The sequence below is a fragment of the Leuresthes tenuis genome, unplaced genomic scaffold (genome assembly GCF_036924035.1).
Source record: "Leuresthes tenuis unplaced genomic scaffold, fLeuTen1.0.hap1 SCAF_4, whole genome shotgun sequence".
NCBI lineage: Eukaryota > Metazoa > Chordata > Actinopteri > Atheriniformes > Atherinopsidae > Leuresthes > Leuresthes tenuis.
Genome location: NW_027325358.1, coordinates 19,598,988 through 19,618,059, shown reverse-complemented (window position 1 = coordinate 19,618,059; position 19,072 = coordinate 19,598,988). Strand labels below are relative to the sequence as shown.

The window sequence follows — 19,072 nt, the reverse complement described above, 5'->3', positions numbered from 1 at the left end:
TGTGTCTTGGTTGTGTGCCATTTAAATAGTAAGTCATGCACCACGGACATAAACGACACAAATACACGCACACGCACACGCACCTCTGCCAATCTGTTCTATTGATACTTACATAATTGTCTCGAGCAGACCAGCCGGGGTAGAGCTGCATGTGGAGCTGCCGTTCCTTGCGGGCTAACTCATAATACTTAGCTTGCTCTTCCCGAGATAAAGCATGCCACTGTTTTGGTACAAAGGAGATTAGGGGGGGAAGAAAAAAAATAGCACACAGTCAATTACTGGCATGCACTTGCATGTTCCCTGCATAGAGATGTGTGCTGGTGTTTTTGGTGGAGAGGAGAGGAGGTGGGGGGGGGGGAGGAAAAACTTTTCAATGTTTGGTGTCGAACAAAAATGGGGATAAAAGACAAAGAAGGAGAGAGAAACATGATGAAGAGATTAACATGTGCAAAAGTCAGCGAGGGAAAGAAGAAAAAAGAAACAACTTTGATTTCATATCAAAACACTGCTTCCAATTTAGCAGCGCTTTTTATTCAAACTGTGTCAGCAAGCAATTACTCTCTGCAGGCCACAAACTAGGCTTTGCTGTGGCTGGCTGCCTAGGCCTATTCGTTAAGGCTTTTTAACATGGCTCTGTGGTTCCACTCTTTTCCCAATCCTCAAAAGGGACAAATTTGGTCATTTCCAACTGTGCCATTATCCGGGCATATTTTATTGAAGCCAATTTGATTAAATGTCACTTAGATAGGCAGTCTGTATCTGTGCTGCTGAGAGGAAAGTAATTGGCTTGGGCAATCATTATGACAATCATCACTACTTCTCCATAAAAGACTATGTTAACAGAGAGGGGTATCTTTGTACTCCCCCCCCCCCCCCCCCCCCCCCCAACTAATTGTGCTTGGTAAGGGCCATGCCCTGAACTGTGATCTCTTGGATGATTTAAGTTAATTTGCAAAGATAAACTGCAGCACGACCGAAAATGAGAGCGATCTACGAGGCTACACCGACTATGTGACCTACCCTGCGTCCCAGGATCTGATTGATGGCGGCGCTCTCCTTCAGCGTGCACTCAGCAACCACATTCGCACGCATCTCTTTCATGTAGAGCATGAAGGCGTTTAGCGGCTTCTTGATGTGCGGCTTCTTGGGCTCGTGCTCCTTTCTCTGTTCGTGCTGGGGTTTCCTGTTGGGGGGGGGGACAAAATGGATAGAGGCAAAGAAAAAGAAAGAAAATGGTTAGAAAATTAGAGAACAAAACAGCAGAGCAACAAGAGGAGGAAATTGCGGCTCCGCGATGGCGACAAAAGCAGCGAGGGTCTGGCTGCTCTCAGCCAATGGTGAGGAGCTGCCACGCTATGGGCCCCCTGCCTCTTTAATCATGTGCAGTTGTACAGTCGCAGTCCTTCATGCGAAGAGATTACTTCACCAGTAATGGCAACCAAACCCTTGTTGTCCACAGAACATTGGCAACCGCTTAAAACCAAATGCGAAAACTCTCTCGCTGAAAAACACTTTGCTCCCACTTCTGATTTACTTTCTGAGAACCTTTTCGTGCAATTTTGATCTGAGAATAGCAATTGATAACAGCAAAATAAAAAAATAAAAAACCATAACCACTTCAGGGCTCCCACAACGCTTCCCACTGCATACTCTGCTGGATGTAAATTCAGCTCATCAGAGAACTAATCTCCGACCTGTATCTGTTGTCGGCTCGGCGCTTTGTGATCCCTGAGGCTGAATGAAGCACAGGCCTGTTATCAGTGGAGGACGGGCCCTCGCTGCTTATCACCCCCCCCTATCAACAGAGCAAAGGCTCTGACAGTGGGGTTCGTTCAGCACGGGCCTACTGCAGGAGCAGAGCGCACAAATACCTGGAAGTAGCAGAAAACCGCTGATAAAGCGGCGATGGCACGAGTTTTCTGAAGTGTGTGTCTGAATGAGGTCATTTGTGCCCGGAGGACTCACATGTGCATGATGTCAGTTTCATGTTGAGGCTCGTGTTTGATCTGTGGGTTGACGATTGCTGGATGGGGGATCCCTGTGGCGTGGGGACCGGGAGGGCCGGGCACCATGTGGTGGGAGAACCTGCAATTGCAATTACAGTGAAACTCGCGTACTTTCACTTTTCACTCAGAACACTTTCAGAAACTTTGGAAAATACTTCAGGACACAGTTGGGTGGATCACATCAAGAAGGAAACCACACGTTACACCGTTGTGTCGACCGTCATCCAGCTATAGTAACACCTAAAAAGTTCTATTACCTTATAATAAAAGCAACTCAAGAGCAACCGGCATCAGGCAAGACAGAACATCTTACTGTGGTCTATTATAGCCTTTAAGATCCTGTTTTAACGGGCCTGGGTTTCTTTCAGACATGCTTCATAGGTCCACATTATACACATGAGACAATCTGAAGATATGCTTTTCATCCCTTGTCACATCTTAAATTCTCTTAGATTCCTTCTCAGACATAATAAATAGTGGAGCCTGTGTCTTGTCATCAGATCAGAGAGTCCGTTACGTCTCCTTCTGAATTTTTCATTTTGTTTCGTTTTGCCATTTGTTTCAACACTCACATCATCCTATTGGGGTTCTCTCAGTCATCTGGAAACGGTTTTATTTATGTTTATTATGAAAAAAAGGAAAAAGGCTGAAAGCATGACATTTACTGAGCAAGGCTGCGCGCTATGCTAAAAACCCACTTCCCTCTCGGTCCAACGGACTGAAACGTGTGAACGAAAATCGAAAAAAGAACTTTGCTCGTTATGTAGAGAACATGGGAAGTTACGAAAGAAATCCGTTTCCAATCTCAGGTAAAGTCCCTCAATTAAAAAAGAAAAAGAAATACCAATCTACTGTGAGTATTTAAATCTAAGAGGGCTTGGGGAATCGAGAGGATTAAGAGAATGAGGAGACTTCTTCAGAACTGCTGCCCGATGGTGCACCTTACATCTGGCTTCACTCAGCGTACGCCTCAAACGATCGCACCGACCCAGAAAGAAGTAATACGGAAAAGGAAAGAGGTGAAAATATGCTCGGCTAATAAAAGCAGAACGAGGAAAGTGAGTAACGAGGATGCTGAAAAGGAGGAGGAAGGAAAATGGAAAAGAAATACGAATAAAAGAAGAAGAAGAAAAGAAAAAAGTACTTAACAAACATGAGGCAAGTCAAAGACAGAGGAGTGCTTCCAGAGAGCTTTGAGGGAGGTTAAGCAGCCATATGGTCATGCAGGGGCACGTATGTGGTGATGTGTTTGACATGTGCTGGGCACACAGAGGAGCAGTGTGGTTGAAGCCGCAGCAGAAACAGCCAGAGGCAGACCTCCCTGTCGAGGCTGCTGCAGGCCAGCATTGCTCCACTCTGCTCCACACAAAGCTGGTACAGAGTCGGCTTCCATCCGACGTGAAGATTGTTGGGGACAATCAGCGACTGTGCACGCTTTTCGCCGATGCGTTTGTGACTCACCATCCCAGCGGGGGTGTGATCTGCCCCACTCCTCCAGGAGACAGGGAGTAGAAGTTGGGCATGTCTGGTCCTGGATGATGCCTGGGCATTCCTAGACAAACAATAGTGACACGCAAGCATTAGGTAGGCAAACAGCAGGCATATGTAGCACTCAAAGTACTCTAAAGTAAGGCTCCAAATCTTTTCCTTTTTTTCCCCCCAGGTTGGGTTTGCCAGACTTTTTTCTGTCTTTTTCAAATCAAATTCATAACTTTGCAAACGTTCACTCCACTTACAATTTTCCTGTCCAGCTATTTATTTTAAGATCGCTTTTAACACGGCTGTGTTTGAAAAGTTTGACCAATTTTCTGACAAGCTAAGAGGCATCAAGGTGAGGTGCTGGCACCTGAGCTATACTGGCGTTACAATTTGATATGTGCACAAGCTCTACAATCAGTGTCTGCTTACGAGCTTTTTTAAAGAGCTTTAATCCATGGCAACTGAGTAAACTCTGGAAGAATGAGAGCGGTGGTTTAAAACAGCTGAAAAATCCTCCAAGTTGACTTTCCTTCCAGTACTCCAACCCACCTTCGCCTTCCTGCTTCGCCACAAGTCAAGGGCCCACACGGCGTAAAGCACAGCTCCTGATCTCACATTATCAACCAGTAGAAAAGGATAACATTTTGTGTGCTTAGCCTGATTCCTTCCTGTGTGTTTTAGCATCTTTAAGCTGGATAATTGAGGCTTCTTCTTTATGACAGAGGCTGCAGCTCTCCCCATGGACACAGGATTGAGTCAGACTAACTGTCGGGGCTAAGCTCCTCCATCTCCATCTCCTACTGGGCTTCAAGGTCAAGAGGCCTATTTTTCATGACAGAACTTGGTAACAACAGAGCTGGGGGATAACAAACATCCCTGTTACATCATACTGCCCTGTCTTGTACCAATTTGTTTTTCATTCTCGAGCAGGGAAAGTAAGCATCAGGAAATGCTGTTCATGCACAGACAAGTGGAATGTGCCTACATGTGCGCTCAAACCCACACAAAAAGGGAGGAAAAAAAGAAACGGGGAAAAAAAAAAAAGGGCAAATGCCTCCAGATTAGCACCATCCTCTAATCCCTGCAGGAGCCAGTCTTTTCTGCCTGCTTCCATCTCCTCTTCTCCTCCTCCTTCCCTCTCCAGGCTGTGGTCTGAAGGGGCCTTCCTCCTCCGAGAGGCAGGCCGAGTGGGAGGCTTATATCTCCAAAGCCATGGCTGTGACGCAGGATTCGTAGCACGGATGGCACTGTTCCCTGCTCGCTAATCCACCACCTAACGCTCCTTTAGGGCCCTCCTGAGGGCAGAAGGGAAGGAGGTGAAGGGTGAAGCAGCGAGGGAGGAAGAGAGGGGCCCGGCGCGTTAACCTTGTCACTCACACCTCTATGGTGCCTAATTATTCACTCCCTCTGTTTCACACATGCCTGTTGACACCCAACAAAGCTTTGCGAAACGAGCCACCCAAAACCAGAAAGTAGCCCAAACCAAAGTCCCTTTAATTTAAAGGTTTTTCTACGTAAAACGAGCAAAGCTTCTCCACCACCTCCTCCCTCGCTCCGCTCGACCTTCCATCCCACGTAACGGCCCCGCGCATATTAGAGCTCATAATGAGAAAATCCATGATTGTTTTTCATAATTAACGAGCAGATCAAAGTCTGAGCCCACTAAGGGGAGCCGAGCAGCAATTGGTCGATATGAGAGGCAGAGAGAGAGAGCGAGAGGGACAGCAAAAAGGGAGAGAAAAAAAAGAATGAGAGAGATTTCGTTTTAAGCATCTTTGGCTTAGCTACTGATACACACACATAAATATGCCCGGGGAAATCATTTGCAGCTAATTCTGCAACTGGATTGCTTGGACATGGATCTCTGTTGTGCTGCGAGCGCCAACATCAAATAGTGAGGAAAACAGCCCCGAGGTGGCTCTCACTGCTCTTCATTGTCAGAAACCGACACGAGCCGTCATGGGAAGAGCACATTCTCACGAATTGGGCGACGCGACAACAGATCTCTGAAATCCAACGAGCGCGCCGATTGTTTCGTTACCTATTCGTCCCTTCATGTTTCCATCTGAGACGGAAGCATCCCGCCACATGTGTCAGATGCGCGACACATGTGGAGCGCAGTTTCTTTACATGTCCCGCTCGCTTCATCTCACAACGACGCGTCCCCTTGTGCTCAGTTCTACGTCGTTATTTATAGCCGGTCCCTCGGCGCCTCGTCATCCTCTCCCAACATCCCGTCTGATCACCCGTCCTTTTAAACGGGAGAATAAAGCGGGAGGAGAGCGAAAAGGTGCGGGACAGAACTATGTTTGGCCCACGTCTTTTTCCCAGCATCAGTGAGGAGCTGCCAAAGTTTCCCGCTGAGCGAGGCTGAGGAGCTCATCCAAACGGCGGAGGAGCTCTTCAGCGGCTGTCAGAGCGGCAGCTTGATGTTATTCCCGAGAGGCAAAGAGAGCCGAGGGAGAGGGCAGCCAAGTTCGGCGTGTCATTACACAGGCTGCTTCAAGCGAGTTCGCGCTCACAGATGATAGAAGGATGACTTCGAGGTGACACATTTTGTTTTTGTCTCCACTGATTTCTGACAGCGTTGACAAAAAGAAATAAAAAAAATAAAACAGTTATCGCCGCAGTTAAATGCAGAGCGGGTTCACTCATCTGCATGACAGCAGTGCTTTGATGAAAAATCAACTCAAGCCCTGAAAACTTTCAACAAGGGCTTTAACAACCCTCTTTCTTTGAAAAAATTCAGGTCTCTTTAAATGCCCGATCAAACCTAAAGTTCCATTTGACACAATCTGTCCTACATGGCTGCGCTTCGTGTCCGTTTTCCCTTACCCTGTTTGTTGCTGACATCCTGGGGGTGATGGCCAGAATGAGAACCTGGTGCGAAGTGCTCGTCGCTGTATGTGATCAGAGGGGTGAGTGGGTGGACTGCGTGGGACGGCTGCACCACGGGGACTTTGTTGGACTGTGAAGACAAATACAACAAGGTTTAAAACAACACATCCGCATGACGGAATCACTCATGGCCCTGCTACCTGCTGTGTAACACAGGACCCTGCATGTGCCCTCCTCTGCGGCACAGAACCCTCTTATTGTTGCGAGTAAAGTTTGATAGTTTGGTCAAGAAGCTATTAAAAACACGTCTTCAGTTTCTACCCTTTGAGGCCAGTAGCTAAAAACTTTGTTTAGCCTAGGTCAGCGGGACTGAAAGCCTCTCTCCCTGAAGGAGAGAGGAAAAACAAGTCAAAGAGGTGCATGAGCATGTTTGAGAAACAGAAAGATGCAAACAGAGGAGGAGCGGATAGAAGCGAGCGATGGAGCAAAGAGAGGGGAGAGAAAACGAGAGACTTTGCAAGGTAGAGTTAGAGCAGAGGTCTGAGGCGGGAGATCAAAGGCAGTCATTAGCTGGTGAATAAGGGGAGTTCATTACAGAGCAAGAGCCGGGGGAAGGAGAGATGAGGGCTGGAGGAGGAGGAGGAGGAGGAGGAGGAGGAGGGGGGCTGACTATGAAGAGAAAGCGTGAGTGAGACAGATGTCTGCAGTGGTCCTTAATGCAGGGGTAATCATGTCAACAGTGGCTCGGCCACAGACCCCTCATCCACAGCTGACTCAGAAACCTTACAGTACCTCCAGACAATTAAAACAGGCTGAACCAGCCCCCCCACCCCCCCAAAAAACAAATAAATAAAAAAGAAAATTTCAAAATCAGCCAAAAGAGCTTACATGCTTCAGCTGCACCAAACACATGGGAACGCTTAACCATGCTAAATCTACTATTCACAAGCCGAGCCCAGAGCCGAGCTGGAGTCAAAATATCACCTCCACAGGATATATGGCTAATCGGAGAGACGTCAGTTCACGGTTGGGATGAGACACGTCTTACACCACACAGCTCCAGTTTCATCCAATTTCTTACACAGAAACAGACACCTGACTAATGCTGTTAAAGATATTCATCTAAATTTAGGAGGAACACAAAGCTGCGGAGAGACGGCATTACAAACGAGACTTTTTTATTAGTTCTCACGTTTCTTTGCCTGATGATGTGCGTGCCAAATGGCATTCCAGCAGCATTAAGTGGTGACTGGTGTCCCTTCTCACCCACTCCCACCACACACACACACACACGCACACACACACACATGTGAACGCATACACAAACCTCTCAAACACAGGGGAGGCTGGAATGTCTGAGTTTCCCTGAACCACTCGCAGACTGGCACCAACTTTTACTTAACCCCACATCTCACCCCCTTGTTTTTTTCTTTCTTCACACCTCTCCCCATCTTTTAGGAATGTCCTAACCAGGACCTCAAAGGGCAAAATGTGCAGCGTGTGTGTGTGTGTGTGTGTGTGTGTGTGTGTGTGTGTGTGTGTCCCAAACCAGTGCCATTCACATCAGGCTCCTAATCAGCCCGAGAGTGTCATCTCCTCTGCCAATTTAGCAACCTTTTCCGGTTCTGATATGAGCTTAGAACACAGGACATGGTGGACACTTCACCCTCACCATCACTGCCTGCTTCAGGAAAGCAACAAAGCCAGGACTCAGAGCTTTTTCACACCGGCCCAGGTGAAATGGGTTCTTTGACCTCAGTTGCCAAGAGTCAAAGGTGACGGGATAATCTGCGAGCGAGGGAGAGCCCGACCTCATCTTACAGAGGGGAGGGCTTGTTAATAAGGCTGCTAAACCTAAAAGAGGGACTAACCGGGGCAGAAGTGACTGGGACATGCCTACACCAGAGGCTAAATAATAGCATTCTCGCCCATATTATTTTACGCCTCTCCACTCCCATTTGTTATCCTGTGGGAATGAGATAAGAACCTGGGAGATTATCATTACAGCTGCGAGGGCTCTCCAACTTGTAGCAGAGAGGGAGAAGAAGAAACAGCGAGTGGAAACGAGTTATTTTCCTACCCGTTTTTCCACCACAAACAGCACGAACGGTGATCGACTCCTTAGCGCTTAATAAAGCCAGAGGTGTTTATCATCACAGAGAACCCCTCTCCTCTGCTTCCGTCAGTTATACAGCTGTCAAATGCCATTCTTCTCAACTTCTTAATAAAACCGGTCTATTGTGAGGAATCCACCGTGGAAAAACCTGCAGGCCTCTGTGACCAATACAGAATATATGGCTCTTTGGATGCGCAATTACACCAACTGCACGCTTCACACAACCATGGTTTTACATTCAAAAGAAAGGAGGAGCAATTGATTACCAAATAGATTCGATTAGCTTTATATTGCATGTCAGATGCGATCATGAAAACCAGTGACCCTCTGCATTTGAAAAAAAATGGAAACGACATAGCAACAGTCACCATGGAGCTGTGGTTTTACCACCAGGTGGAGACTTGTTGGCTTGTCCACTTTCCAGCTCTTTGGAAAAGTTCACAAAAATCACAACACTTTTCCACCAATTTCCTGGACGAAATAGTTGGAGACACTCAGCAGAGCGCAACCATGGAGGTCACGCCACGTTGCGGCAATTTGAGTCCCCCTCATCCCCACTCTGACTCCGAAACGCCCTCAGCAGCACTGTTGCAATGGAGGGCAGCCATATTGGAGGTCCCTCTCCATTGTACAGGAGAAATAATAGGCTTAAGATCTTTCTATTCATATTTTTCAGGGAGAGCAAAAGAGGAGAGGCGGCGGGGATTGAAAAGAAAACGTTCCATTTGAATTTCATATCCAGGCCTGGCTGGCCCTTTTAAAGAACCCTTCAGATGTGGTTTTAAGCGAAATTCATTGTGCGGAACTGGAGCTGGCAGGAAGCCCTCCATGGACGACACACACCAGTGTGTTTCAGAGCAGAGAGCTGGTGACTTTGTGTGCCGTCTGAAAATGGGGGTGGAGAAGGGAAATATATGACGTTTCAATTTTGCTGCTTCTTCTTTCCTTCTGTTGTTGTTCCTGTTTGACACGTCAAGTGTCTGCGAGCTTGCGTTCTGTCAGATTCCACCAACCTCCCGTCACGTTTGCCGAGCATGGATGTGGGGGTTTATATGGGTATCCATGTCATATATGAAGCAACTATCCCTACGACATTGCCTTTTTTGTATCCCCCTCCCTGTCGTGCCTAACAGCACGGCTTTTGTGCTCCACTCAATTATACCACTTCTGCAGAGCGGAGTGGAAAAAAGGGAAAGCCGGAATTTTTATAATAATCACTTCCCACTTCTGTAATTTATATGCAATGAGGACTCTTCGTGCCTGCAGCTACAATCAAGTGTGTAGAAACCATGTGAGGTGCTTCAGAAACAGCTGGGGAGATAGCTGCTAGAGCGGTGGCTACGGATTCCCATGCTGCTTATTCTATTCAGTAAGAAGCTACCCTCACGCCAAAACCTAACCTCACCCACTCATACGATTTCCTGCACTCTGGAGGGGCGCAGGATATTAACGAGTGCAGGCAATAAGATGAGGCAAGAAACTGAAATGGTATCGACCAAAGTTTGCTGCAGATTTAGCAGCAAAATAAAACGCCATGATTACCACTTTGGGAGATCTTTTTAAATGACATGAGATCCCTACCTGAGAGCACACACCCAAAAATGTGTAAACACAGTTTTTTGGCTACTGTTTCCACTGATGGTGCTCTCATAAAGAGACAAGAGTACAGAGACAAAGCGTCTGTAAATGCCGAAACGTCTGAGTATGAACCAAGGGTGTGCCCAGTACACAGTAGGAATTCCTATTCCTAGTCACCTCCAGACCAGGTGTTCACTCTCAGGCGTAGTTGTCCAACCTTTTTCCCAACAATAGAGAACAAACATTCTCCTGCAGTAGCTTTATAGCAAAGGAAAGAAAAGGCCCTGTACCTCCCCACCTCCCCTCCCTCTAAACCAAAACCAGTGGAGACCAACCAGCTTAAATAAATAACCAATTACCATTCACAGAGCCCCACCAGCTCCGAGTAGGGTGCTAAAAATGGACCGTTTCACTGGAAAGATTGCCCCTTGGCCAGGGGGCTTAATGTAACGAAACCCAATTAATGCAGAAGAAAGCCAGGCTGCCAGCGTGCGAAGGAGCGCCACGCGCTCAGGGTAATGAGACGAACAGGCGAAACCAACCATGGGGACAGCGACAGGGGAGGCTACAAATAGCAGGAAAAGCCTGCCCTGGAGAGGCGTATACATCTCTGATGCCTCCCAATCTTTCCCTCACTCGTTTTCCATTCCAATCAAAATACCCTTCATGCTAATAAGAGTCCAATAGCACTGAAGGCAGCTGGTAGAAATGACCACAAACTTTTGGCTGACTGGAGTTAGGCCGAGATAAAATAAGCATGTACCATACATTCAATTGAAGGGGTTTAGTGGCTGCAGCAAAAATTAATTATGCAAGGAACTTGTCACGCCGTCTCCTAAATACTAATGCTGCACGCTCACGGACACACACAGGCAACACTTCAAATCAGCATTGATGACTGACACGACCATCACACACAAAAACGTTGACTCTAACATTACATACACACGCATTAACATGCGTTCACGATGCAGAGATCAAAGACCGCGGAGTTAATGAATTTAACACATGCATTCTGCATATGAACACAAGCGAGATATTGACAGCCAAGCACCTTCTTTCCCACCACCAAGTGAATAGGACGAGACGGATTACCCATCATCCTTCAGCTGGCACGAAGAACGTGCGCTTCGAGCGTCCCATCAGGTTAGCTCCGATGCTGACGTTGTGAACGTACAAGGAAGATAATTTGTGTGAAATGTGCCTGCCCCCGATGAAAAGACTTTCTCCGCTTTTTAAAGGAGTTCAACTCTTAATGTCTTATGTGGCGCAGCGCTATTTACAAACTGAGGGGAAAAGGAGCAGAACATTAGCGGTAATCCTGTTGCCATCTCCTTACCCGTCAAGCCAGAAAAAGTAGGAAACTTAGAGATAGGCTGTGAAATAACAAAAAAAAGGAGTACATGTGAGAGGTTAAGAGGCTTTGGAAATAATTCAATAAGAATCCCGACAATCAGACAGCATAACTGTTACTGGAGTCTATGTTATTGTTAGTCAGCAAAAATATGGCAAAATGGCCTCAATTTTACAAAAGGTTTTATTGGAAAAAACAGAACATGATTTTAACCAGCAATGCAACTGGTGGCATTCCATGTTCTCCACAAAACAATAAATAAACAATAACAACAAGAAAAAACTTACAGTGTGTTGTCGATTCTCTATAGTTCCCATCCTGGTCAAAAATTTCATTTTGTTTGCAAAAGAAACAAACCTCACATGACTTGTGCCCCAAACACTCAACGTTCCTTTTGAGCCTTTTCAATAGCGTCTCTCTCCTTTGCCTTTACTTATGGAGGGTATGCTACGGGCTGAAAGCACCACTCCAGTTATTTCCAGGATAGCCTGAAGCCCTTTAGAAAAGGACTGCCTCGTAGCCTTTGCAAGGGTTTCTTTTCTCAGGCCTTTTTTTTTTTTTTCCAACAACAGAGAAGCGACTCACTTCTTGTGGCCAGCAGTTCTAATTGGGAACAACAGAACAAATCAGTCAGCAGGAAATCCATGCATTCGGACAGCAGCACCAGTTTCACTACCCATTTGGGCACCTGACGCTGTTCACTTGCAGAATTTTACTACCTGCCCACTAATAGATCCATCGTCCTGTTCCGACCTAACTGGCAGTTTGTGCTCAATGAAAACCGACATTTAACAAGAGATTTGTAGCAAAAATCGCATTATACCTCCGCTAGCTGATAAGGAAACATGGAAATACTCAAAGCCTTTTGGGGTGGGTGTTAAACCGTCATTTGTTGGTCGTTTTAGATTGTGGAAACAATAAAGTAATTCAGTATCATATCACAACAGCTACTGGAGGTACAACCCTAAACTGCTTTCAGCCTGGGCCACACACGTTGCTTCAAAGTGGAGGGAGAGGTGGGTTGCATTCGGGTTTTTTTTTACCACCATGTATCCACAATCTTGAGGGGTTTTTTTTATTCTTTAAGTATAATAAAGCATTTTGTTGTTGTTCAATAGCTGTTGACCAATCATTACACATTTCCTAAGATATCCTGAAACCAATACTTACGATTCAGCTGAATCTAAATGATTCTGCCGACATTTGATCATTTTCTTTGCAAGTGTGCAGGTTGACCACATCGTACTACAGCACATTCCTAAGAATCGTGATCGCGATCCACATGCTCTTGCCATATGGTAGGTCTTGTGCACATGAGCACTGGTAGAGATTTTGGGCTTGAAATGTCCGCGGGACACCTTACGGTATATGTTCTCAATCTGTGCACTGGGTGGAGGTGGATCAGCCCTGAATGGAGGTCTGTCGTTCCACTCGTAAGTTTGCGGGCTAGAGTGTGTGTGCGTGCATGTCTGCGCATGTGTGGGTTTAGCGGGGGTTGGGCCGCCGCTCTGGCAGAGCCCTGGGCGAACTGCAGGATGTTCACCTTGCGGCGGGGCACAGGGCTCATTATCACAGCAGGACCTGGTCACATCAAAGGACTAAGGAAAGGGCAAACATTCTGCTGAAGTGCCACTGTCAGCAGGCCTGCACACACAAACGCATCCAGAAAAGGCAGACCGCACACACACATGCACGCACACTTGAGCACCCACTCAGCATCTTCACCCCCATAAAGAACATGGCTCGCATGCTTTGGACCTACTGACACATCTCAGTTCGCTCATTTATCGGACACTTGATAAAACAAAGTATTTCGTTAGTCTGACCAAAACCAGACCTGTAAAATTGTACAAAAATCTTACAAACCTGAAGCTATGACGGCCTGGCTAACACATTCAGGTGATGCAGTTGGGGGTCGAATCACTCCGGCACGTATATGCTGAACTAGAGTAAAAATGGGCCTAAGCTCTCTGCAGGTGCTCTAAAGTTCCACGTATAGAGAAACTGCCAAGCTGTGTCATATACTATCTTATCAACTGTGACTTAAACTGATAGTAAGACTAAAGTAAAACAGAAGAAACTGGAATCTGTCAAATATTAAGAAAAAAAGCCTTTGGCTTAGAGGTGTAAAGATAAACCAATGCATATCGGAACCCAATTTTGTCACGAAAGATGCAATAACATTGGTTTATGGGCCACAAAACCGGTGAACTGATCGAATTTGACATCGAAATCCATTGGACTTTGCTTAACTTCAGATCCTACAAAGAGGCAAAGCAAGACTTGAACATCAAACCCAGAGAGAAACTGGCAAGAGTGGGTCTGCTCTATTCTGAGTGAGCTGCGTCAGCTCAGATAGATACTGACGAGGTTTACAGCTTTAAATCTAAAGGCTGGAAATGATTAGAACTTTTGTAAGAAATAGGAAGCAGACGAAAAGTCTGTTGATCAAGTACAGACCGGGAGACTCACCTGGTTAGTTAATCCCTGCACGCTGCTACAGCTAGCACCAGCAATAACAACAATCCAAGGTTACTACAGCACCTATTATTTCATCTATGATCCATGAATCTTCTTCCCTGTTCTTGTATTACATATATCTACTTAAGGACAGCAAACTAATGCCAAATTTATAGAAATGACTATTTCAGTTTCACTCTAATCATCTAACATGGTATCCCATGTGCCGAATAGTTTTATAAGGGATAGATACACACTCCTACTTTAGCAGCATCATTGCCTCATTTACCTGATCAGCTGTGTGCTCCAAACGGTGAGGAATTCTAAATCTTGAGGACTTGTGTTTGAACTCGGCCTTTGAAACTGACCAAAAGCGGAAAATGTTTGGAAGACACATTTTTTTCCCCCCTCCTGAATCAATCGACATCCCTCTCCACCAACTATTTATAGCAGCCCCGCTGCTGCATTAACACACTGCATGATTTATCATTAGAAGCCAGCTCTGGTCTGCTGAGTAGCTACATTCATGCCAGGCAGCACGATGGTGCCAACATCCACATTCAACAACACCACTCGGGGGCCCTGAGAGATGTACACAAATAAAACTGCAGCACAAGCTAACTTTGTGCGGCTAGCGCGCTAAAACCTTAGCTCCCATACAACAACACAGAAGAAGCAGCACAGAATGAGAGGAAAAGTGCTGATGAGTTGCCTCATGCAGGAGCTTCACAGATCTGTCGAACAAGAGCGGATTTGCCTGCTACACCTAGATAGTGTTCCCCCCTCAGCTTTCGCCCAGGTATTCTGGGCATGAATGGCTGTCAGTTTGGATTTGGGAGCTCAACGTTGAGGGGGAAAATAGAGTCTGGTGGGGGTCTTTGTGCGTCTCTACTTGTGGAGACGAGCGCTACAGACAGTACTCTTCTCGCTAAGACCCAGCTAGCTCAAATGCAAAAAAAATTCAACAATACATCCGCAGGAAAAAAAAAGGGGGAAATTATAAGGAAAGCAAGCTAGTGAGCAAAAGGTGGAGGAAGCAATCGGCTGTGGGGGCGCTGCTGTGTTTGCAGGGAAGGTTTTCAGCGGCACACACACACACACACCAGGAAAATGTGGATGGGGAGGTGATTTGAATGAGAGCTGCTTCTGCCTGAGCTGAAGAGAGTATTGACCTAGTTTTCCGTCTGTATTTCACTCAGACAGATGCACACCCACCCACATAATGTGTAAGAATAGAATGAATAAAAATATAGACCGGTTAGTTACCACTGATGACTTCACGGGAAAAACAAAAAAAACAACAAAACAAATAAAAACAGAAAGGGAAAGGTCAGGTTTGCGTAAACAGAATCCGTTTTCTTGTAATAGGGTTCAGTGAGGTTATGTAATTGTTTGACAACGGCAGGTCACGTGAAGCCCCATTGCCTCAGGTGTCATGACACCTGTGTCCTGGCCTTGATCTGAACGTCTGACCCCGCCATCAAACAAATCGTTGCCCTGTTTCCCCTCAGCGCACGTTTGTTCTTCAAGCTATGCTAGTTTACGCTCACAATGATATTCAGACAAAGCTTTTTCAGTATTCCAACACTGATATGACCATTTTGGTGCAAGTTATAAAGAGACATGGTTCACACGGCAGAGCTGAGAAGCATTTATGGTTGTGGATCACTTTGCAAACCTCTCATTCGCATAATGGACCAGGCAACAATACCAGCAGCCCACTGTTTGGGTGCGATTCCACGTTTTAAGGGATTAACTGGTAAAGACTACCAACAACTGCCTTTCACCGTGGAATTAGTCATTAATCAAACCACACATTTCAGGATTTCTTTCTAGGCAGGCGCAGACGCCCCTGCTAAGATCTGAATGGCAAGCACGGAGCTATTCAAATCTGATCCCCCCCTGAACAAATGGCTTTTCTCCAGCCCCACAGAAGCAGGGAACTCTTAAGGAACCTCTCCAAGGATCTGAGCGGTCACAAGGAAAACTCCACCCTGTCAATTAGCTTTGTGGCAGGGTTTAGTGGGCTTTAATACAAACAAAACAATGACCATGTATAACATGGCAAGGGACAACGTCTGCTTATCCCTCGATACGTCCAAAGAAATGGTAATTTTTTGGAACACAAAAGGGGAGTCCTTAGACCAGGAGCATATGGTTACAGCAACACTATAGGGCGCACTTATGCACCTGATGCCACAAATCCACATGGTTAGCTATACAATGAACACAGCAAGGTTGTAATTCAGCTCTTAGCCGGATTTATTCATAATGAGCTAGAGAGTGATATTATTATTGGTCTATTAGGGAAGCAATGCATGACTGAATTTGAGCTATTTGAATTGCGATCAAGCTAATATAGAGATACAGTCAAAGTCAACCACATTTTCAACCACATGCAGCTGAATTTACGGCTTTAATGGGTTGGACTGATGGTATCCATCGTGGTACGGTAACTTTTTTCACTTTTAACAAAGACAAATACAAAGTGAAGCCTAGATGTTATTGTGGACTCCAGTCAGATAACCTTTCCACTGTCTTTCCCCCAGTACGCAGTGCTTATGGGAGAGCTGGAAGTGTGGAATCAATGTATGGGGGCGTGGTGGGCACTTACATTTCCCCCCCATCTTTCATCTTAGAAGATAGGGGTATGGTGGGGGTGGATTGATTTGATGTTTTGATGCATTGTTTGATGACGGGCAGCTCAAAGTGGAGGACGCCTCTGTGATGTGTCTTCATTGGAGGACATGAAAAGCATCACCTGGCCCCGAAGCCGATGGGTTATGGCCGACGGTGGATTTAAGGGTTCCCGCTGAGCTGGACGGTGGCTCCATTCACATCAGATAATCCATTCAGCATGACCTTTATATTTTTAGAGTCAGTTCCCTCCTTCCCTGTCCACCCCGCTTTGTTAAAACCATCGCAGACATTAGGCCCCTGATCAACGGCGTTCTGTAATGATACATCTCATTTATTTATGGTGTACATCCAGTGAGGAAAATAAGAGCCTTCCATCACTGACTGCGCCGTCCGATGATCAAAAGAAACATGGAGTACGAGGCGAGCACGTCAGATCAACAAACAAATTCTTGCTAGATATCTTTGTGGGTTTCATCATACTGCATCAAGTGACTGCTGGGGAAGAAAACAAAGCCTTGTTTTCATCTCGCTGACATCAGTGCTTACAGTCAGAGAGAAGGGGTAGACTCAAAAGCTTGGATGATCATACATTTTCAATTTACTGGTCCAAAAATGTGAGTTTGCCAATTCAGAACCACCCTCAAGACAGACCTCTAATTAACTGTTGCCAAAATACCTCAAAAATCTCTTTTTAAAAAAAAGGGAATTCGCAAAATGAAAAAAAAAAAGAAAAACGGAATGAAAAGGAACAGAAATAAATAATCTTTAGGCAGTGTTAGTCATGAGCTTTAGACTCCTGCCATGTTTGAGATTTGCTCAAAACTAGGATGAAGCATAATGGGTAGAAATCTTCTCAGCAAGCCACCGAGGGTAGAAACTGTTGTGTGTTAACACGGTGAATAAGTTGCACAGATCCGACCAACTGCGGCAGCAGGGAAAGAGCAGCGCCGAGCTCTGCCGTTTTCCTCTGTGACTTGAGACCACTGAGTTTTTCTCCAGCCATAGTAAATTGGGCGCCTGGGGCAAGAGCTTCGGCCAAGCTTGAATTTCGGAGCCGACTGTGGAGGGCGTGAGGGATAGAGATATGGCACTGGAGGGAGGGGGGGTGGCATAGATGGTGGGGGAGGACTGGAAGCACAGCGGAGGTGACAGTATGCACATGTTTTGACACAAAAGGGACCTGGCTCGTTAGCACACTAACTAGCAAGCTCCATGGCAATCAGCACGCTCCCTTCTCTGGGCTCTCTCTCTATCCACCTCGTCATAAATATGGCTACATCTGCAAGTGTAATCACTCCATTGTACTCCGATTTTCTGCTCTGCTGGGCAGCAGCATGGCAGCCTGCTTTTCAGCACCTCTCCCTCTCCCTTCGATTCCCTCCTTCCCCTCAAGTGCCCTCGCCTGTCCCTGGCTACTCTTTTGCTGGTGAGGCCGGTGTGTCTCGCAGATTACAGAGCTCTGGTCGCTCAGGTAACAAGAGTCACTAATCTGGCTGGGCTTGAATTACACATAATTGCCTCGGCACCGTGATTGATTTCAGCCTTGGAAAGGAAAAGACGATGCCTACCCACCCCAAAACACCCCCCAACCTCCCTCCCTGCCTCTCTCCAGCGCTCACGAGCGGCAGCCAAGACTCTCCATCTAGTAGGAGGCAGGAGGCTTTGAAGAGATCAAAGCCAAGGCCGGGAGCAGTTGCGCGCCCTGGGAATACGGGAGAGAGGCTTTCTGCTCCTCAGCCCTATTTTCTAGCGTCATGTTGGATTGCAGCTGTATTGCATTTCGCCAGTTTTCTTAATGCTCTTGGTTTTGACTTTGACATCAGTGATCCCCCCTCGGTTTCTTTCAAAACAAGGAGCGAGAAGTTAAAAAAAAAAAAAAAAAAAATCTAAAAATGAGTCCAAACCAGGAGGAAAGAAGGAGAGAAAGGGGTAAAAAAAAAAAAAAAGAGGAGAGGAGAGAAAAGAGAAGGGGGTAAAGAGATCTACAGACTGAATTTCATTCTTTTATTTTTTTATTTTCACAAGTCCGTAATTGGCTGGTTCAAAGGAGAGGAGGGGAGAAATGTAGCATTTGTTTTCAATTCCGCCGGCGATATGAAAGGAGCGACAAACTTTTATGGCTTTCCCAAAAATTGAAGACAGGTTTTTTTGGGTTTTTTTTTTTTTTATCACAGTCAAAGAACAGGGTGTTTTTATGGCCAAGACCACACAAAATGAACTGATAGCAAAGCCCTCCTCTTTGTCCTCCCACTGAAAACTCAGCAGTGGAGTGAACCTCTTACACGAAACTATGTATGCGTGCACACACACACACACACACACACACACTTCTGCATCTGACACCCGTTTCTGTTGGAAACTGTTTGACGAAAAGAAAGTGGTTTGATGTTTAGCACAAGAACACAGAAGGAGGCATAAAGAGAGTGCAAGCTATATCCATCTATTCATTTAATGGCTTGGCTAATAAAGCCTGGTGGCAAGAAGGCACCCTTTGTACTGTAACTATGCAGGCCCTATACCAACCTCCTACACTGGGGACCATTAATATTTCAGCGCTGTCAGATACACATTGCATGTGAGCCTCTTTAGCACTTACACCCA

General features: G+C 46.1%; 1 protein-coding gene across 8 annotated transcripts in view; it reads right to left on the bottom strand.

The window, feature by feature from the left end:
* lef1 (lymphoid enhancer-binding factor 1) overlaps window positions 1-19,072 on the bottom strand; it is a 40,933-nt gene that overhangs the window by 11,472 nt on the left and 10,389 nt on the right. For all 8 annotated transcript variants that reach the window (XM_072384976.1, XM_072384974.1, XM_072384975.1 and 5 more), the window contains exons 4-8: window positions 6,321-6,453; window positions 3,468-3,558; window positions 1,966-2,085; window positions 1,021-1,183; window positions 113-220 (exon numbers count right to left, since the gene is read on the bottom strand). In XM_072384976.1, coding sequence (XP_072241077.1) covers window positions 113-220; window positions 1,021-1,183; window positions 1,966-2,085; window positions 3,468-3,558; window positions 6,321-6,453 — 615 coding nt within the window. The remainder of the gene's footprint in view (window positions 1-112; window positions 221-1,020; window positions 1,184-1,965; window positions 2,086-3,467; window positions 3,559-6,320; window positions 6,454-19,072) is intronic.